Source organism: Temnothorax nylanderi, unplaced genomic scaffold (assembly GCF_030848795.1).
Source record: "Temnothorax nylanderi isolate EJ_2023f unplaced genomic scaffold, tnyl_v1.0 TNYL_tig0212_pilon, whole genome shotgun sequence".
Lineage (NCBI taxonomy): Eukaryota > Metazoa > Arthropoda > Insecta > Hymenoptera > Formicidae > Temnothorax > Temnothorax nylanderi.
This window is the reverse complement of record NW_027249274.1, coordinates 276,874-298,009: the sequence shown is the minus strand read 5'-3', so window position 1 is coordinate 298,009 and position 21,136 is coordinate 276,874. Positions and strand designations below refer to the sequence as shown.

Here is a 21,136-nt window from a genome sequence, read left to right as displayed (position 1 = left end):
ACCTCTAACTACTAACCTAATTCCAACCTAACCTACCCTGAGCTACAATTGTGAATATTGGATATTGATATCTGTACGCTTTATCCTTTCTCTTTTAATACTGTATGTGAATTATAAAAGGAATTTTTAAAAACGTACATAATTCAAGTTTATTGAAATAAAAGTGTGTTGTTATTTTTCACAATAGAGACATTTATAAATCCATAAAGTAGTTTACTTTACTCTGAGGTTAAGACAAAATGAATTTTCTCGATTTCTAAAGAGAAAAGAACGTGCAAAAGTTCAACTGTGCATTAGATTAGATGATATATAAAAGTAGAGGTATGCAAAAAATTATATGTAGAAGTAATGCAAGTTAAAAGGTATTAAGCATTAACAATTTCCATTTATAATAGGGATTCTTCATTATCTCTTATTAAACTGCTCCGAATCTGTTACTCGTCGAAAAATTGACATAAGCCAGCATGACTGCCCTGATCAGCACCGCTATGGATAGCTTGAGCGCTGCTCTCAAGTCTAACATTATCCCCAATCAAGAGTATCTACTGCAGGGATCGGTGTTAGATACCTCTGTGGAAGTACTGCTGCACAGACTTCGCGGTTTGTGCGATAATGTGGACCATGGACCGGAGGGCTTCTATGACCATGAGATGTGTTTCAGCATTCGCAGGTACAATCATTTTTTTCATTCCAAATTGTTTTTGACAGATGTTGCAGCTACAGTGAAAAGTATAATCAAAGTCGATTTGCGCATTAAATTACAAAAACTTTTTTTTTTTAGAGGCTCTCCGCAGGAACAGCCGCTGCTGCTGCGAGTGCGACGTACCCTGGACCCAGGCTACGCAGACATGCCGTGGCAGCTGCGATACATCGGCCAGCCCGAACTAGGCGACAAATCTCGACCCACGATCGTTCGCAGCAGCATCGACATCGCTACCAGCAACACCGTGGTGGAGTTTCTAACCGAGCTGGGCTGCAAGCTGGACTTTGAGTACGTTACTCGTGGCTACATGTTTCGCAAGGGCCGAATGAAGATCACTGTGTCGAAGATCTTCAAGGTAAACCAGGGCAAGGTGCCAGAGGGCGTGCCGGAGATGATTTCACAAAGTTACTTGGTCGAGCTCAGCGTGTTGGCTCCCAGCGGACAGGACGCTATAGCAGAAGACATGAGGATATTCGCGGAACAACTGCGACCTTTGGTGCAATTGGAAAAGATAGATTACAAAAGATTGGTTCATTAAGGGGATCCTGCAGTGACAAGCGAACTTCCTCGATGTCGATAATGTCAACCTTTCTAATTTTGTTTTCCCTATATCTGTCTTTGTCTAACGAAATGACATCTGTCCTTTTTTCGATTGCTCGCCATCTCTCGCAAGATCCGGCAACTACTGTTGCTGCTCTTCTTGTCATTCTGCATCCGTATTTGCAGTACTAAAATAAAATTCACATTTTTCTTTTATTGTACGCATTGAATCTTACTTCTACTTGCACGATATTATTCCTACATGTTTTCTTAAGGATAGGAGACAAACATTATGTATGTATAAACTGCAGAATTTTTGTTTTAACCAAATATTGTCGTCAGGTGACAGCTGTATGTGCCCAAATAAGTAACATTTTTAATTTTTTGGTGTTTTTTATATAAAATCGCGTTTGCTAGCCTAGATTTTTGTGCGTACTTTAATTCTGTAAAAGATTTTTGCAATTCTATAAAGCCAATTAAAAGATTTATGTGAAAACGATAATGTCGGTAAATCATACGGCTGCAGGATCCCCTTAAGGTGATGCTGGAGCCGTCTGTTTTACCGGCATTTTTTTGTCGAAACGTAGCGTCGTTAATATTTGACAGAATTAAAAATCCTTCTCCAGAATTGCAGTACATACATTAATGATTCAGGGGAACTCCGATTTTATATAGAAAACGAGAAAAAATTACGGAAGTACAGATTTCCTTATCTACTTTTATCCCAATATGGCGTCTCGAGTTGCGGCGAGCTGTCAGCTCGTCACAAGATGTATTTCATATAAGAGATATACCATTGGTACGAACGCGAAAACAAGTTTCCCTGAATTGTACAACAATAAAAACATCGATAAACCCCCCAAATCAAGATTTGGAAGCGTAATATAAAAGTATAATTTCGATGTGTATATATCGTGCGTATGTGTGCGTGCAATGTAGCGTGCTATCCTTGTCTATATCTTTGTCTATACAAGGACAGATATAGTCGGTGAGCACTTCTTTATCGACGCTGATCGAGTTCGCCTGCGGCTCCAGCATCCCCTTAATCATGAGATTTTCCTACGACAAAGAATCATTTCTATATAAAGCAGTTTGTGTAAATTTTAGTGTGTTAAAAAATGGAAATGTTTCAAATCGCCATATAGTAATTTGAAAAAAAAAAAGGCGGAAGAACTCTTTAGAACATTGTTTCAATTGTAATCATATTTTAATATTCATCATAATATAAGATTTTGCTTTGCCTTTTAATTCTTTACTTTAGGTCATGACGATTTATTAAAGGTTCTCTATATCCATTCATTAAGAGATACGATGTAAAAAAATATTTTTTTATAAAATGTGAGAAATAGCCGGAGGAAGTAATTACGAGATTATTTATGTGTATATATATATCTTAAAAATTTAATGGAATAACTAAATAAAATTGACATTTAATAAAGACAATAAGCAGATTAATGCAATGGTAATTCAAAAAATTTGGAAACAATTCTGCAATTGTCAAACAGCTTGTTTTCATCCTTAATTAAGCACTACCAAGGTAAAGATGGCATCATTTCTTCAATGACGACAGCACCAAGCGTCAATAAATTTAGATTAGAAGGAGAATATGAATATGCAGTGATGCCAGAGATAGCACTATTTTTCGACGTACAGCGCAATAACATATAATATATATGATGACAGTAGCGTGCGTATTAATCGAACAACTCGATATCGTTACATCTCTCATGGGAATAGAATAGAAAATATCAAAGGATATTGTACAAAAGTTTTAATGAAATAGAGTACACTGATGTTCATTAATGGAGTCCTTTTATTTGGGTGTAGACTAATGTAGATGAACGCGCCATTTCTAGACCTCCCACGCGAATCTTTTCGGGGGCTCGAATTCAAAAACCGAGTATATTTGCTGTAGAAAATTACAATCGTTATTTAAATGCATTTCATGCATTATCTCATGCTCTGTATTATTTCATATATTACGCACGTCTAGAAATGGTGCGCTCATCTACACTATAGTCTACACCCAAAAAGGACTCGATTAATGAATATTAGTGTACAGGTTGTTGATAATAATGAGTTTATTAATTCTTGCGCCAACCATGGGTCCCATAAAATATTCAGGATTCCATTTAAACTGGATTCAGACACGAGTGACACGACGCAAAAAGCGTCAAGTAGCGAGCAGTGAGCAGCAATCAATTAACGAGTGTTAAGCTGGCCACACACACTTTTTTGTAACAGTAATGGCTTCTGCACACAGGACGCGGAAATACTTGCCGCGCGGCAAGGAGCGTCGCGGTAGCCAATCAACGTATTGCTTTTCCGTAAGAACCAAAAGTTTATTGGCTACTGCGTCGCTTCTTGCCGCGCGGCAAGCCTTTCCGCGTCCTGTGTGCAGAAGCCATAACAGTAGGATTTCGACCAATCGCGTTACTCGATTCGGGAACGTACGGCCGTACGTTCCCGAATCGAGCAACGCGATTGGTCGAAATCCTACTGTTATGCTAGGTCTACAATGCGAGTCGCAAAGTTGTGAGTCGCAAGAATTGACCAATCACAATCGAATTTGAGGAGAATAATCGACTGTGATTGATCAATTCTTGCGACTCACGACTTTGCGACTCCCATTGTAGACCCAACCTTACTGTTACGAAAAAGTGTGTCCGGGCCCTAACGCGATTGGTCGAAATCCTACTGTTAAGCTGCAATTTCATGGAGCGAAGAAAAGCCAGCGTTTTACCCCCACTCCATCAATTTTCGTCAAGTTGGCTTTACGGCGTTGCTTCGCTAAAAGTTCAACTGTGTTGAACTTTTAGCGAAGCAACGCCGAACGCCGAAAACACGACGTCTTGGTCCAACCATGCCCAACAATTCTTCCAACTGAGTTGCGGTCATCCGAAAGTAATTGTGGAATCGTATGTCCTCCAATATTAACTTCGGGACCGACGCAAAGAAAAAACTATGTTTATCACGATTTTCGAAAATGGGTGCTACCCAAAACCTTTTCTTCGCGTATCTTCTTTTTTTTTCATTAAATACATAGCAGCTATAGCGGCTATGCGTCGTCTCCTTACAACCTCTGCTGCAACTGTAGCTGCTACTGTACGTCTGTAATATTCAACGTACGCGATGTACTGTCTATAATAATTGGAGTACTCCATTTTTATTATACGTAGTTCTTCTTCTTCTAGGTTAAGTAGCGTTAGCTCTGCTTTTCAATGCCACTTTGCATTGCGTGAAGTAGGGGTAATACGCCAGCTTTTCTTCGCTCCATGAAAAAGATAGAGGCGATAGCGTTAGCTGTTCTTCGCTGGCTTTACAGTGAGGTGGAGTGGGGATAAACGCTAGCTTTTCTTCGCTTGCGTGATTGGTCGAAATCCTACTGTTACTGTTACGAAAAAGTGTGTGTCCGGGGCTTAACAAGGCGATATTTTCTACGTCACTGCTGACATCGCCTCGCTGATTGGATTGCTGCTTGACGCGTCCTGTCTGAACGCACCTTAAGCTGGATTTAGACAGAACGCGTCAACCAGCGAGCAGTAACCAATCAGCGAGGCGATACTTTCTACGCCACTGCTGATATTACCTCGCTGATTGGGTTGCTGCTTGACGCTTGACGCGTCCTGTCTGAATCCAGCTTTAAAGATAGGGAGCGCGTCATCTAACCGTGCAAGCCGGCTACGGCTACGGCCTGCGCCGCGGTGGCATACATACGGCTCGGCGTCATTCTTCGTGTGTACTGTCTAGTGGCGTTGTGTCCGGAGTTGACCAGCAATTTTCGATAGCTCTCCAGCGGTTATACTGCAAATTTGCTATCAAGTAAGTATGGATCGGTCAGCAGGTAAATCTTCACGCGGATCATCGATTAGTCATCCGCTTGGCAACGTTGTTCAGGATTTGCGAGAGGAAAAAGGTACTACGCAGATCCCGAACGGTCCCGACATCCATTGTGTGATACCGACTCGCCGTTTACGACGAGTTCTATCAAAATGGCGGGAAAAGCCACGAGGGGGGCAGGGGGGAATGCCAAGAGCTGAACATTCGGAAAATTTTTGGATAAACGCGCGTATTATACGAATCTTATAAGGAATCGAGTAGAGGGAAGAAATCAAGTAGAGAGCAGGAAATGAACGGCAAGGCGGTCTCTAATTTTGTGAATAATGGAATTGCGTGACTTAATTAGGTGTACGTGTTTCTTTTTCTCTTTTCCCCCCTTTTTTTTGGAATTTTTAGGGTGAGTTATCTTACCTGCTAGGGCGTTTGTAGCAAGCAATAAAGGCTGCATTCCGATATTCACTGTCAGTACTACAAATCTATATTTTATGTCACGTATACTATAGATTTTCAGTACTGAAAGTTGCTGACAGTGAATATCGGAATGCAGCCAAAGAATACCTGTATTATCACTTTGACCATCACCACAATTATCTTGATTGATTATGGGAGCTTTCCAGCAAGCGACACAAGTCGACAAAAGTATCGTTTTACCTTTGTTACTTATTACCAAAAAAGAAAGATATAACGATGCTTGTGTCGACTTGTGTCGCTTGCTGGAAAGCTCCCTATTATAATTAATATATTTGTAAATATATTATATTAAAATTATATAGTTATAATAATAAATCAATGTGTTGAGAAGCAAATAATAGGATCGATGATAGTAGTACTGTTGATTTGTAAATTAAGCCTTAATTTTACCCATAAGCATTTCCAATTTATTCTACCTTTTGTATCATTTCTATTAAAAATTTATGCTGTGAGTATATGAGACATAAAACCCTTTATTTCCCACATTTGTATTATACTCGCATTCACATATGAATTGTTTTTGCTGCATAGATATACTATATATAGATAGGTCATTGTCCCAGAGTAGCCCTATTCTGTAAGTCTAACGACAGTATCGATATCGTTATATCGTCGTTGCGCAGCTTTTTTTCCATTAACGATAACGACACTGTCGTTAAGAGTTATAGAATAGGGGTACAGCTTGTAGCCATCCTCCGCTTGCCAAGATAACTTGGGATTGGAGGAGGGGGTACATTTTTATCCCTCCTGCACGCACATTCGTGTGGCCACCAGGAACAACATACAAGGGATGAAAATATACTCCTTGCTCCACTTATCTTAACTTAGGCAAAAGAGAGCCATCTAAGATTGAAAGTGCCTCCGCTCCTAACGAAGGGCTGCTAATATCCATTTATCCGTTATCGTACACTGACCGGCAGGAATGCCTGGACATCTCGATATGTATTTGACATGTGTATACATATGTGTTCCATATGTATAAAGAGATGACTATCTATATAGTATATCTATAGCTTGCTTTCATAGAGCAAGATACAAATCTCTGAATTATGTTATTATTTATAATGTACTTGTTTGCAGGCAGGAAAATGTCTCGTTATCGTGAATGGGATCTATCCTGCAAGGTTTATGTTGGAAATCTGGGTAGCAGCGCTAGTAAACATGAGATTGAGAGTGCATTTAGTAAGTATGGTCCATTGAGAAATGTGTGGGTAGCCAGAAACCCTCCTGGCTTTGCGTTTGTGGAATTTGAAGATCCGCGAGATGCTGAAGATGCAGTGAGAGGCCTAGATGGAACGTACGTCGAGAATCAGTAATTCTTATATTAAGAGCTTGCTGTTGCTAGTTTGAGTAGAGCTTTAGCCTACATAGAGAAAAATAGACCTTTGTACCAGTAATAAATATCTTGCATCAATAAAGATAAACTGATAAGTTTTCTAGTTTTCAACTCGTTTGTTAAAGTATTATGAAAGTTTAGATATAAGCAAATTTATAAACAGTAGAGGAAATAAACTGTACTATTACTTGGTGTTTAAAAAGTTATGATTACTTGCAATGCAATTACCTACTCATCCCTAAAATTGATGAGATGTCTTTTGATTTTTGATCTATTCAAAGGGAGAGAAAAATATATATTGGCAGTAGATATTAGCAGTAAGATGCTAGTAACATATTAGCACAGTAAGATCATTATTTCAGAGCTGATAGCATCAATTATTATCTTTTAGACGGTGCTGTGGTACTAGAGTGAGAGTTGAGATGTCCTCTGGAAGAAGTCGCCGTGGTGGCGGTGGTCGCAGGCCAGGTCCTCGATATTCCAGGTAAGAGATTCCGCAGCATTTCGTAACAATCGCGAACTTTACAGCGAAAACAAGCGTTAGATCTGTGACACGGCTAAGCATTCCTCGTCAACGTAGGTATTCAAATGCAGAAGAGCTTCTCTCTTGCCCTCAGGGTAAGGGTGCGCTCTTATCAGCGAAACGAGTAATGCACGAGTCTTTTTTCCCCCCTTCAGTGAATACTTTTTCGTGCACATCACCATCGCGATACTCGATATTTTCTCTCATGTCTGTCTAGGAATATCGATATATACATATTTAGTTTGCATATTTATATATATTTTATATATCGTGCTTCTTTTTTTTCTTTCTTTCTCTCGTCGTTGTCGTGTGTCTGGCTAATCCTCCTTTTCCTCGTTCACGATCGCAAGTTCGCAGTTTCAGACTGCCGATTTTTCGAATTTTAAGTTAAGGTCGCACGATGCCTCTCGCTCGTAGAGATTACACCACTGTAGATATTATTCTGCATGAATATGGTGGAAGGTTAATTCCGGGGATTAGCCAGAGCACGGCTAAATCCACGTTGCATGTTCACGCGAATAGGGAAATATTGTTCTTACGTACTAAGGCAAAAGATTGTGAGGAATAAGTCGTATTCGTAACTTTTTCTTAAGAGTTAATTAAATGTCTCGAGCACAGTTAATATTAATTGCTTTCAATTATAGTATCAGATATTATTAAATATTTTTTTTAACACAGTTTAAAGAATTCAAATGTTAATTGGTTAATGAATTAATTTAAATTGAATTCATCTATAACAGGCATGCCGTCTGTTATTTTTCGAAGAACTTCCTGAACTGGTCCACTTGGAAACAAAATATACTTGTCTCACTCTAACTTATTACATCAGTGTGCACCAGTTCAGGAAGTTCTTTGAAAAAGAACAAATGATCAACCTCGAGCTCCGGAGCCAGTGCGGGTAGATCGCGAGACGTGGGACACTTGACATGGATCGCCACTATCATATGCATAAACATACCAGTGTAGCCGGCATCCCATATCAAATGGTGGAGGGTTGCACGTCCCACGATCTACTCGCATTGGAGTCCAAGTTAACCGTTGACCATGTCTGATCTATAATGTATCAAGATACTTTTAGTATTCTGGTGATTACATTATAGATTATATCTGTTTTTAAACGCGTAAAAGAAATATTTAATAATAATTAATGTTTTATGAGTTTAATTGAATAATCTGAATTTAAATTTTTGGTCGAACTCTTTTTATTTGTTTAACGATGAAATAAAAGTAAAGTTGTTATCAGCAATTTTTCTTCTATCTGATCACATAAAAAATATTCATTATATATAATATTACATATGTGAAGCGTATATTTCTTGCATGCTAAATCATTTTTTAAAGATTCCTTATAGTCTTTTTTTTCTTAGCACTAGACTGTCTTAGGTATCACCATTCATGTCTTTCTATCTCTCTTTCTCGTTCTTTCTCTTTCCTATTGCAATGCTCTTGTCCATACGCTTTAGCAAACTATCGGATTTACGTACGATATATCTTTTCTTTTTTTTAACAAATTTGTAGGTCCAGGTCCCGCAGCCCTCGTAGGAAATCTCTTGGTCGTTACCCGAGGTAAGACTCCCGCTCCTTTTAGCTCTCTCCGCGTCTCCTCTTTACAAATAAATCCGTCTTGCTTTCTCTCCGACCCATCTTGCCGCCGACCGCAATTTTCAGGTGCTAAGACAAATGAAAATCTCTCAAAGCGTGACGCGAAGCGATTATTGGCGAAACACTTGGCAGACATACATTAGTTATTCTTAATCTTTTGTAGATCCTGCTCGAGAAGTCCCCGGAGATCATCGATTAGCCGGTATTCCAGGTAATTAATTTTTCTCTTTTGTTTCCGCTGTTCAATTATTTTTTCGTACCTCGCTTCGCAAAAGTTTTCAGAATCTACGGTCCTGGCGAAACGGGATGGGCAGTAGGTATAATTATTGCTTGCACTCGTACAGTACATATACATGTTGCACGTATTTATATATCACGGATAGTAGTCACTATATATTCACTAGAGGCATTTAAGAGAACGATGATGGAATCGAATTAATCGCGAAGATTAACACAAAAAAATAAAAATTCGCATTTAAGGGTCGACAGGAGTTAGAATGGAGACCTCTGGCGGGTTGCTTAGCTGCGAGTCCGTATTTTATTTATTATAAATTTTTTAAGAGCCAAAATGGAAAATCCGGCTATGTACCGGGTTGCGGCTGATCTTACTGATTAAAACGAGCATAAGTTTAATGAGATACGTTAATTAATTTGGCTAAAATTTGGGAAAAACCGTTTCTAAGCAGCTTTTTAGGCCTGAAAAGCTGCTTTGAGACGGTTTTTCCCAAAATTTAGCCAAATTAATTAACGAATCTCATTAAACTTATGCTCGTTTTAATCAGTAAGATCAGCCGCAACCCGGTACATAGCCGGATTTTCCATTTTGGCTCTTAAAAAATTTATAATAAATAAAATACGGACTCGCAGCTAAGCAACCCGACAGAGGTCGGTAGTGTTACTCCTGTCGACCCTTAACTCAATGAAATTTTCACACAGAAATTACTCCATTTATTTCGTCACCGTTCTCTCCGTAAGCGGTCGAAACTTATAATCGGAAAACTGAAGAACTTGGAGAGTAGTCGATCATGATTTCGGCGAACTCGTGGGTACTCGAGCGGCGGTAAAAGAAAAGAAAAAATAATGCATGATCTCTCGGCAATCGAGTTGAGAGTGGGAGGACGGGACTGAACGAACTGTGCGATGGTAGACGAGAATGAGGAGGGATTAGATAGAAGTAATGTAATAACAAAGCGAAGGCAGGATCGCGAATTTCAGATAGGTATGGTAACGTCGTATGGAAGCAACAAAATTGCATCTCGGAATTACGCGTGTAAACTTGCGTATCGTGCCATTATTGATGTTACTCCTTACTTCAAAATGGGGGATCTTCTCGGTGCCTAAAGTTCGCGAATGATAGAAGTAAAATTAAATACATAGCTTCAGAAACATTGGCACTTTTTTTAAGATTGTTATGATGGGAGGGTAGTTGAGAGGTAGTTGATTTGAAAACAGATTTATTTCTACTAATAACTTCTTATGCAAGAAATGTAATATACATTTTAGCTGTAATTAATTTGACTTTGATGTTAATATTAAGAGTAATTAGAGATTTCATTTCATTAATTTAAATTTTACATTTCACTAATATAAAAAAAGAAGTCCTCGTTACTGGTTAGTTTCAATATCGTGAGTCTTTAGTTAATTATCTGTTTATTAAAAAAAAAGGGAAGGTAACATTCTTATGTTGAATGTGTTGAACGGTATATATTTTAATCTCGGGGTATAAATATATTTTTGCTGCTCGTCTCGGGACTTCTGATACCGAAAGAAGTTAAGATGAACGAACACTGCTTTCGTCACTTCTCATCGCACACGCACCGTGGCATGGATGAAGCACGCAGTAATTCAAGCGTACGGGGAAGTGATCGGTGTAATCTGAACTTACAATATTTATCAGTTTATTTCGGGAAAGTCAATACATGCTTGATGCGTCGCGACGAGAATGTGATGCGTACGGAAACAGGTATATACATCCATCACATAAATAGATATCCGAGCCGATCAGTACGGAGCACAGAGAGGTCCTCCCTTCGTTTTTTTTCTTTTTTTTCTTGTACGTACTCGAGTGGGCAGTCTAGGATAAACGGAGAATGCAAAGAATATCGATCGGTGAGAACGGCGAGAAGCGAGCGCGCGTGCAATTGTATACATTTCGATTCGCAAACTTTTTTTTTCCTCCCAGTAATAACGAAAGTTCGCGGAAAGAAAAAAAAGGAACAGTGAAACGTGTAAGAGATACGCGATAGTGGCCAGGAGTATGATAACGTTGATGATTATATTGCTAAAACTGACGTTTGCAGATTCTACCAGCGTCAGCTCCTAGCTCTGCTCGTCTCCCCGCCACTACTACTACTACTACTACTTCTACTACTACTACTGCTACTACTACTTCTACAGCCGCCGTGAAAAAAAAGCGTATGCGTACGCGAACGAAAAAAACAAAGCGAATCAGTCAGTCTCGCAATCGTCAATCGAACCAAACTGAACAAAAAAAAATATGCCTGCCTGCCCACTAACTTCCCAACCAAGTCACCATCAGTCACCACCAAGTCACCGAATATATAGGAAGCCGTCCGTACGTCTGTCACGTCACGTCACGTCACGTCACGTCGCCCGTCGATGTTGTGCGTTTGTGGGTGTTGCGACGTGCACACAGCACCCAACGGGCGCAACAACCGAAAACCAACAGTTTCCGTGCGCCGTCGCCGCTGCCGGAGTACCGCCAGTGCCCGAGACTGCTACCTTCGGAAAAAAGAAAAAGAGCCAAAAAACATTGCTTTTTTTGTTGCTGTCCCCCTCCCCCCCGTCCGCCGTCGTTGCACCGCCAAAAAACGGTCTTGAACCGAAAAAAAAAATCGTCCATCACTCCACTACGGGACTCTCCCCTTCGATCACCACTACTATTATTACTACTACTACTCTTCCACCAACCACCACCACTACCACCATCACCACCACCAACCACCAACCGAATCAATCGACCGACCACCGGGTGTTGTTGTGCTCCACCTTCTTCGACTCTTCGTCTCAGCTTTAGCCTAGGGGGACGGCAGCACACATCGAATCAATCGCCAAAAACCAAAAAATTCGCCACCGTGAGAAAAATGTCACCCGCAACCGGCTGCCAACCACCAGTTCGTGAACCAATCGCGATGCAAAACTATATAAAGAAAAAAAAAGAATTAAACCGTCTGTACAGTAATTCTGTTCATCGGCGCGACTCTCCATTTGACTACGATCGACTGTCTTCCCGATTGTTCGTCGTTTCGAGACCGACGTTTCTATTCTGCCACTGCCACTAGTATTACCGCTACTGCTACTTCTACCACTACTGCTACTGCCACTACTCGTCGACCATCGATTAGGGACGTGTGTTAGCCGCAACAACAACTGAATGCGCGAGAGTTGCCACCGAGAGATCTTCTCGACCTTCGACTTCGAGCGATCACGCAAAATAAGCGAAATGATCACCACCTACTACACACCATCCCACCACCACCCACCAACCAACCACCACCAACTACCACCACATGTTCACAGTTATCTGGTATTTCACCGATTTTCAAAGATTTTTTATCTCTATCTCTATTTTCATTTTTTAATATATAAATATCTTTTTTTTTACTTTATTACAATTTTTGTTTTGGACTTGTGGTCGTTTCGGCATGGAGTTCCGTCTGAGGCTATGGAGAATTTATGTGTTCCGTCAAAGTTGTAGACAAAACAAAGATTTCGAAGGAATTGATTAAGAAAGTGAAATTGGTAATTGAATATTTATAAATGAATGAAGTAGATTTAATTGAATCAGAGAACTCCCGGCCGATACGCATAATAAAATCGACATATATATATATATATATATATATATATATATCGAGGTGTAACATTTACTGATAAAATTTAATGATTTTACTACTAAAGTTAATCCTCTACTTTTTTGATTGGTTTCGCATTCGATTGGTGAGACGTCATTTTGTATTAATTCATTATTAATTGTGTCTAACTATATATAGTTTTAATACATCACCCTTTAGGTAAAATAGGAACTAGATAATCCTAATTCTCTTACAGTTGCCTTGCGATGATTTTTCGTACCTGTGTTTTGTCGCGTTATTTCGCTCCATCTCGAACTTGTCGTAATTTTATTTAAATTGCAAGTGCTCTGTTATAACGATAACCAAGTGATCATTGCGAAGTAAAAACAAATTGCGTAAATTTTAGTAAGCGTTAGTAAATGAAACATTAAATTACAAATTTACATTTATCTTATCAATTTAATTTGCGAATAAAAAATTACAATATATTGTAATTATTAATTAATTAACGTAATTAGTAATTATGAATGCTATTTTAGAGGAGTAACAATAATTATAATTGCGGTCAATATCATTTGAAGGTAGTAACTAAATTATTGAGTATTATTATTCCTTTAACAATTAATTGCATTTAAAACGATCGCTTGTTTATCGTAATAATTAATATTTTTTGCTAATAAAGTAACATTAATTGATAATTTTAGGCAAATAATATTAATATTATGAAACAATTGTTTGAGAAATATTATAATATTAATGTATTATTTATTTGCGACACTTATAATTATTTGCAAGGTTCGTAATGGAGCGGAGAGACGTGTTCTAATAATCTTGTCTGCTACCTCAAAATGAAAATGATGTCAAACTGCTTTTAATTTTGTAGGTCAAGATCTCGCAGCCCCCGCAGGAGGTCATTGAGTCGAAGCCGCAGCCGAGATCGCCGTTCGCGTTCGGATTCCCGTGACAGACGGTATTAACATATTAACCCTGCTAATTAAAAGACAAAAAGAAAAAAAAACAGCAAAAATTTTCTTCAATAAATGAAAAAAAACCAAAATCAATATAACAGAAAAAATCAATAAAGATACAACAGAACGGTCAAATACGCCTTCCGCGCTTTTATCGAAAATTGGTGTTATTAGGGCCAGTTTCACCAACGTCGGTTAACTGTAACCTTCGGTTAAACTCACTCTTCGTCTCTTTCTAAGAGGGCAGTTAGAAAGAGATGAAGAGTGAGTTTAACCGAAGATTATAGTTAACCGACGTTGGTGAAACTAGCCCTTAGATAAACAAAAAGAGAAAAAGATCCTTTACCATTGTACGACACAATGAGAATTCCGCGTTCGTCGTGAAAATTCATCGCAAAAGAGGCAACGTCCTCTCTTGCGATAAGGACAATAAATTAAAAAAAAAAGAGAAAAATATACCTACGCCATGATACACTCTTTTGTCTAAGCTTTATGTTCTTTATCTAATTGCAGTTAGCTGCTAAAAGTTCAAGAGAGAAAGAGAGGTAGATAGAGAAAGAGAGAGAGAAAAACCGGGACCGATTTCTGGAGGGAATGCAGAAAGAGAGAAAGAGATAAAAGGAGAGACAATTTTGTATGTATATAATGAAAATTGAGTGTTAACCACACATACATACTACACGCTTGCGTTTGAGAATATAAACGACCATGATAAATGGGAAGCACATTAAGAGAACCATTTCAACGGATTTTGTGAACGATTTAGTCTATAACGCCTATAAGCTCGTATTCTTGTTTCACTTCTATTATATATGTATGCTTATTCATATGCAAATTATGATGCACATTGTAGCACGCATCATCGAATAATTGTGTGCGTCATATTAATCAATCTCATTAAGATATGTGCTACTTACAGACTTACAAAGAAACTAAAATTGACGATTACTTTTAAGGTGATTGATTATGATCATTAATAATATAATTATAAAATCAATATTTATCTATATACTGTTTGTCCACCGGCATCTACGCCATGTACGGATATAACCCCAAAAGGGTGCAAGTTAACATTTATTTTGTACCTGTTATATTAGTTTGTACTTGAAATTTACTAATTGAAATTTAAATCACAAAATAAACTTGTAAGTGTGCAGAATTCAGTCAAATTAATTTTTCTTTGTGTATTACAAACGCGCACGTGATGAGAAATTATGCCTGAAATTTGTATACTGTCCTCTTTATTTATCTCGACAATGGATCATATTAATAAACAAAAATTACAAAATTGTACAATTGTAAGTGCGTATGTGTATATTTTTTCTTCCCTAAAAATGATTATGATGCAAATTTAACCCTTCTGAAGGCAAAATTGTAAACAAAAATTAGTTATTTTCTGTTCTTTGATCTTTTAAGCTTCTTCGTTTGATATCTTTATAATTTCTGATAAAAAATAATTTAAAATTCATCAAATTTGTGCTTAGCTGCAGAAGAAATTTGCATTTTTTTTATTTTGCAATAGAAAGATAGCATAAATTTTTGATATAATTCCATGATGAAATTAGATATAAACTGTATTGCCCAAAGCAAGGGAGCATAGTCTAACCCCTTGCTGACAGACGTGATAATCTTTGATGGGCAACGACAGGGTCTCGTCCAGTAGCTTCAGGATCTCCAGGTACGCTTTCAACGCCTGCTCGTTTCGGCCTTCCTCGAGACTCGTCGATGCAACCCTAAAAAGCGCATCTGTATCCTGTAGAGCCTTGAGGCCCTTAAGGATATTCGTGCTCTTGCCACACTTTGCACATCCGATCATGAACTCGTTCGTGTCGCTTCGTATCAACAACACATTACTGCAGGACGGTCCAGTCTCACATTTAAACCTGGAAGAACGAACTGATGTAATGATAAAGTTAACGATACGTTATTAATAAAATAGAATAGCTTGATAGTTTTTAATTTAATTTTATATTTAAGAGAAATTTCTTATATTTTACTCTGTTTAAAAATAATTTTTGTATTTGGAGATGTTAACGGTTATTTATAATAATAATTAATTCGCTCAATTGAAAAATAATAAAGTAGGTAATATCAATTATATATTTTGGAATAATATCTATTAATATGAGGAAGTTGACATAAATACCTGAGTATTGTTGGATCCAATTCGTCGAGAAGCGGCCAGTGTCCCGAGCACGCCTCGCAATTGCAATCGAACCAATATTGCACCCTCAATTTTCTTTTCCGCTCACTCTCGGGCATGGTTGTGAAGATAGGACCATAGTTTTCGGAGATCTCTTCACCTGCGCCGATTGTGCGAACAGCGCGAACAATCATGGTGGTGCCGATTAAATACCTTGATTTAAATTTTCAGTTCGGTCTATTTAGTTAACAATAACGTGATTAATGACGGCGAATAGAGCATTTATTATTTACCGAATCACGCCAGGATTGCACGAGTGATTCAGCATCGCTACCGTAGGGTAAACGCCACCGCCTATGAACACACTCTTGGCTTTAGCGAGTGTTTTCTCCCCTTTCGGCCTTACCAGTTCTGAAATCTAGAGAACGAGCTATATACGATCAGTAATTACGAGAGCAAACATAACGCGCCGTCTTTGTTCTCGCAATTTTATTATAAAGTCCATGATATAAAGTCACGATTATCCAATAAGTCTTCAATTTATAGATAAAACAATAATTATATAAGTTTATATAAATTATATAAGCAGTACAATATATATATACACTTCGTTAAATTAAAAAATAAATAAAACGCTTTGTTGTAAATTAGAGATAATAATTTAAGATAATATATTTATAAAGCGGTTCTTATATAAAGCAATCATCAAGATTGAACGAATTGTAATGCGTTATGTGTCGTTCTTACTTCGTGCGAGTTGAATTGCAATAACTGCAAATTGTGCAACAGCAATCCCGCGATAAATAATTCCTCGTCTGACAATTTACTATCCGCTGAATCGGTGGTTTTCACATTTTCTGGCAAATATTCGCTGGCCCTTAATAATCTGAACAGCCAGGCTGCCATGTAGGCTCTGTGAAAAATATCCTCAGGCAACCTTTTGTCTTCGTGGGTAACTGTCGAAATATACGCAAAATATTTTAAAAAATCTTAATGTAAAAAGGATATGAGCGTATTGAAAAAAGAAAATAATTTATAAATTTCAATAATTGCTTCATTAACTTATAGGGGAGAGAATCAATTAATTATCTTGAAAAAAGTTCGAAGTAAAATTTTTGAATTTTATTATTTTAGCGATATTTTTACGTAAAAATCTGCGAAATTTTTGCGTACACATTTGCATAATAAAACATTTGTACAGTATAAATTTACTTTTGAACTATAAACTTATATAATCCGGGATTTTATCTTTTTTTTTCTAATTGTGTTACAAAACTACATAGTTGTTTAGGGAATATTGTTATATTTTTTTTACTTTCCTCAGTTAATCACCTAAATTGTAAAAGGCATTTGCGTAGTCATCCCCTCGATACGGATTCTCCGCAGAAATCTTCGACGCACTTCCGGGATTCCTGAGACGTTCCTTCAGCTTCATAGTTTCCTCGAAAGGTTTCTGCGTAATCGCCCTTAGGGCCAGGAAGCACGTGACCGAGGCTCTCGAGTGCCACAGGGCCGGCAGTAGCTTACACTCCCGTGAGTGCACTTGGGCGTCCGCATCTCTGCAGCGGCGGCTGCAGTACGCGACGCAGCTGCAGTTGTGACAAGCCGCAGGCATCGGCACGAATATCCTCGCGAAACACAGGTGGCAATGCGTGAGCCTTGAGAGTCGTGCACATATTAGTTGCGACATAATTTTACACAACTTGCGATAAAAAAACGGAAAATAAAGAATAAAAGAGAAAATGGAGCAGAGATAGTGAAATAAAAAAAGATAAGAGATTATGCAATTTGTATCCGAGATGAAATACATTCTCGACAATGGCTATGAAATCTTAAGCTCATGCAGGACAGAAAAGAATTGATTTAAAAAATCGATTTTTATGAGGAAAAAGATCGATTTTCTGAAAATTGAATCTGAAGATCGCTTATCACTAAATTACGATACTTCAATCTACCTGTACTCCGCCAGCAAAAATGTGCAATGCGGTCGTTCGACGATCACGATCTCGCCGGGCATTATCTTCCTGGTTGCCACGGCGTGCCTACCCACGTCACCCCCATCGTCCTTGATCTCCACCGCTTTGCTACAAGCGGGGTACAGAGGATTCCTTTTCTTCTCGAGGATAAATCTGTCCTCCAAATTTTGCTTGCCGTGAACTCGCGGAGGATTCTTCATGACGGTCTTGTTGAGCTGTTTGCCCTTATCCATCACGCCCAGCATCACCCTGATGTCCGCCTCGAACTTCTGCTTACGCTCTAAGGGTATCCTGGCGTCGTCCAGGGCCTGGAGGGCCCGCCTGAACGTCTTGACCGCCTCGTCGTGCCTCTTCAGGCCCAATAAACACCTGGCTCGTCGCTCTTCGAGTTTATAGAAAAGGTCCTTCGGGTAACCGAGTTGCAAGGCTTCCTCAATGTCCTCCAACGCGTACTCGTGACGCTCCAAGTGGTACAATGTGGCCGAGCGATTCGCCAGAATAACGCTTAATTCTAAACATTTTAGAAATTTAAATGTTTTACGTTCTCAGGTTCGATAATTACAAATCACGGTCTAAGTTATTAGTGATAGAATAACACGAGAATAATTGCAGCAGAGATTTTCGGATAAATGATTAAAGTACAAACAGGAGACAGTAATTTATTTGATAAGCGCATAATCCAGATTATTTTATTTTTTTAAATTCTAATTATATGTTATATAATTTTATATTAATTATAAATATTAACTGCAAACATATTAAATTATGTAGACGTAAATTATGCGCTAAATAAACATTATAACGAGCGTCATGTCTACCTGTTGATGGCGCTAAAAGAGCTGCATTCGAATACGTCTCCAAGGCCTTCGCGAATTCGCCGCGACCAAAAAATTTGTTTCCGACATCTTTCAATCGAATAGCGGTGTCGCTATCCTTGACCATAGGTTTCTCCTCCTCCAGGGGCAACTGATAGGCCTCGGAGTAGCTCAAAACGAAAGCCACTCTCTCGGCGTTCGATTCGAGGGCGGCGAACCTCTTGAAGTCCTGCTGGCGAATCGCCTTTCTCACCGCTAACAAATTCGAGCGGAAAAATCCACCGATTTCCGTTTCCGTCGCATTTCCCGACATGATTTTTTAAGTGTTTTTTTTAAATATTAATGCGTGTTAACAATAAGAATTATATGTATTGGACATAATTATAATTAATGATACTAGAGCACTTGTATGATTTCATATAATAGTAATATATTAATGTATTTATTTTTATCGAATTAAAAGAGAAGTATTAATTATATATTTAATATCTATTTATTTACTTATATTAAATATGCATAAAATCACATATTTAATCAAAATTAATTAGAATTATTAATTAAAACACATATCTTCTAATATTAATTAACGGAATTATTTGAGTAATTATCAGTATTTATAATAATAATAAACTTTTTATTTATATGTTTTGCTCGCACCTTTTTATTAATTTTTCTCGCGATTAATTCTCGAATTATTTTCTTAGCAAAATCACGTATAGAAATGACGTGAAATTAATTAGAATTACTTTGGAGAACACGCTCCAGTGGCGTGTCTCTGATCGACGACTCGAAGTTACTGGCTTCTGGTGATGTGTCTGGCTAGCGAGAACTACGCGAGGCTATTTCGGCGTACGCTATTTTGAGATATTGTCGATCTTAATGTGGGTGCCTGTGTACCGCGGCAAGACGGGACCGCGTAACGCCTTCCCTCATAGGTGACGACGTAAATTTACCTATGTCCGGAATAAAGTAACCAGATCATGCTTGCTGTTACGCTTCGCTCTCATTAGATTTCTAAAGTTACGCATCATTCGGAATTTATAAGTGCTATTATTATTTTGAGAAGAAAACAAGAGTTTATAGAAATAAAAACGTGTAGTACTGACGGTAAAGAATATATTTGTTAATGCTGTCATTCGTGTCGGTGCGTAGTAAACTAATTAAATGCTAGACTACGTTACATTTTACGCTAGATCGGTAGATAATTACGTTCTGGTGATGAGCGATCTTTTAGAAAAAATCGATTTTTTAATCTTGAATCTGAATAACTAGAATGATTAGAATCGATTTACTAATCTTAAATAAAAGAATCGATTTCTTAGCATTTGATCCAAAAAATCATATGCAATGAGCATTTAAACATGTTTAAGTTCAGAAGGTTCAAATAATTAGAAATCAAAACATAAAAAGAAAAGGCCACATCGGAGTGTTCGTATCGTAAATCTTCAATTAAAATAATACTATAATATACGTTTTGGTCTGTCATTAGACCATCTTCAGTGTGATAAGTCAAGAAAACACAAAGACTGGTAAAATAAGATAAAGATAAAGATAAAAATAAAAATAATAAAAACCGCATAAATGTAAATTTTTCATTAAACGAAATTTGATGAATAAGCATATTAACGGATCGAAAATCGATTCTCAATTGAAAGAATCAATTCGTACATAGTCGAACAAAGAGTCGATTTTTTTAGAAAAAAGATTTTTCTGAAAATCTTGAATCGAGATCGCCCCTCACTAATACGTTCGGTCTATCGCTACGTGAGCTATATCTAAGTTAACTATATATACAAAATTCAGATTGGCGATGTACAAAATAGCGGATGTAGAATTAATACAAGACGAGGGTGTCGATTGATAAATAATCTCGAGTTATGTCGGTGTCACAATGATAGTACAATGATGATAATGATTGAAGAAATCTCTCTTTGCACGCTCTAGGAGAATACTTTTAAGGCGAGAAAGGGAATCTTTGAGAATGGGCATCAATCTGATATCTTATGCATTATTGTGTGATAATATCATATACGAGTCTTACTCCGCAATAATATTTAATAGATAATAATTACTGAAATATTAATATTAATATAATATTCTGCAATTTTTTTGTACGTTGTGTATTATACAATAATGTCAATGTATTTTTGCTTCTTGGGACTTTTTCCGGTTGAACGCTGTCGATTAAAAAGACTTGGCTTTCACCGTTTCCTTACTTACTCGGTTAGGCGGAGCGCGTGCCCCGAGGGCTTCGTGCCCCGGCGGTCACGGTGTTCTAGAGCCAAGCGTGTCAGAGTGGCGTGAGGCCTCGCGGCCGATCGCCGTTAATACTCCCGCGTGATCCGATTCGAGGACACTGCCAGGCGGGGAGTTTGACTGGGGCGGTACATCTGTCAAAGAATAA

At 38.0% G+C, this 21,136-nt stretch overlaps 3 protein-coding genes across 7 annotated transcripts; 2 read left to right on the top strand and 1 right to left on the bottom strand.

The window, feature by feature from the left end:
• Window positions 1-16: 16 nt before the first annotated feature.
• Window positions 17-3,046, top strand: Med18 (mediator complex subunit 18). Its single transcript, XM_071717418.1, has 3 exons — window positions 17-321; window positions 396-670; window positions 782-3,046. The coding sequence occupies exons 2-3, from the start codon at window positions 465-467 to the stop codon at window positions 1,239-1,241; spliced, it is 666 nt and encodes a 221-aa protein (XP_071573519.1). The 5' UTR covers window positions 17-321; window positions 396-464; the 3' UTR covers window positions 1,242-3,046.
• Window positions 3,047-4,905: 1,859 nt separating this feature from the next.
• Window positions 4,906-15,094, top strand: LOC139779142 (RNA-binding protein 1-like). Of its 5 annotated transcripts, none has more exons than XM_071717401.1 (6): window positions 4,906-5,065; window positions 6,635-6,851; window positions 7,282-7,374; window positions 8,932-8,979; window positions 9,179-9,226; window positions 11,316-12,175. In XM_071717401.1, the coding sequence occupies exons 2-6, from the start codon at window positions 6,643-6,645 to the stop codon at window positions 11,419-11,421; spliced, it is 504 nt and encodes a 167-aa protein (XP_071573502.1). In that variant the 5' UTR covers window positions 4,906-5,065; window positions 6,635-6,642; the 3' UTR covers window positions 11,422-12,175. The 5 variants fall into 5 exon arrangements, with proteins under 5 accessions (XP_071573502.1, XP_071573501.1, XP_071573504.1 ...); XM_071717400.1 differs by having other exon boundaries at window positions 4,919-5,159; XM_071717405.1 differs by lacking the exons at window positions 8,932-8,979; window positions 9,179-9,226; window positions 11,316-12,175 and adding exons at window positions 13,714-13,800; window positions 14,312-15,094 and having other exon boundaries at window positions 4,947-5,159.
• LOC139779138 (SET and MYND domain-containing protein 4) lies at window positions 15,023-21,004 on the bottom strand. Its single transcript, XM_071717394.1, has 7 exons — window positions 18,736-21,004; window positions 17,897-18,428; window positions 17,274-17,599; window positions 16,689-16,897; window positions 16,235-16,359; window positions 15,945-16,154; window positions 15,023-15,681 (listed from the first exon to the last, which is right to left on the bottom strand). Exons 1-7 carry the CDS (start codon window positions 19,043-19,045, stop codon window positions 15,360-15,362), a joined length of 2,034 nt encoding a protein of 677 aa, XP_071573495.1. The 5' UTR covers window positions 19,046-21,004; the 3' UTR covers window positions 15,023-15,359.
• Window positions 21,005-21,136: the final 132 nt, after the last annotated feature.

Bases quoted from the DNA above. Each gene is read 5' to 3' on its own strand.
- Med18 (XM_071717418.1), top strand. From the start codon at position 465: ATGACTGCCCTGATCAGCACCGCTATGGATAGCTTGAGCGCTGCTCTC. The intron at 671-781 runs GTACAATCATTT...TTTTTTTTTTAG, and splicing joins ATGTGTTTCAGCATTCGCAG to AGGCTCTCCGCAGGAACAGC.
- LOC139779142 (XM_071717400.1), top strand. From the start codon at position 5,072: ATGGATCGGTCAGCAGGTAAATCTTCACGCGGATCATCGATTAGTCAT. The intron at 7,375-8,931 runs GTAAGAGATTCC...ACAAATTTGTAG, and splicing joins CCAGGTCCTCGATATTCCAG to GTCCAGGTCCCGCAGCCCTC. The intron at 8,980-9,178 runs GTAAGACTCCCG...AATCTTTTGTAG, and splicing joins TCTCTTGGTCGTTACCCGAG to ATCCTGCTCGAGAAGTCCCC.
- LOC139779138 (XM_071717394.1), bottom strand. From the start codon at position 19,045: ATGTCGGGAAATGCGACGGAAACGGAAATCGGTGGATTTTTCCGCTCG. The intron at 18,429-18,735 runs GTAGACATGACG...TAAAATGTTTAG, and splicing joins TCTTTTAGCGCCATCAACAG to AATTAAGCGTTATTCTGGCG. The intron at 16,155-16,234 runs GTAAATAATAAA...ATTTAAATCAAG, and splicing joins TGCAATCCTGGCGTGATTCG to GTATTTAATCGGCACCACCA.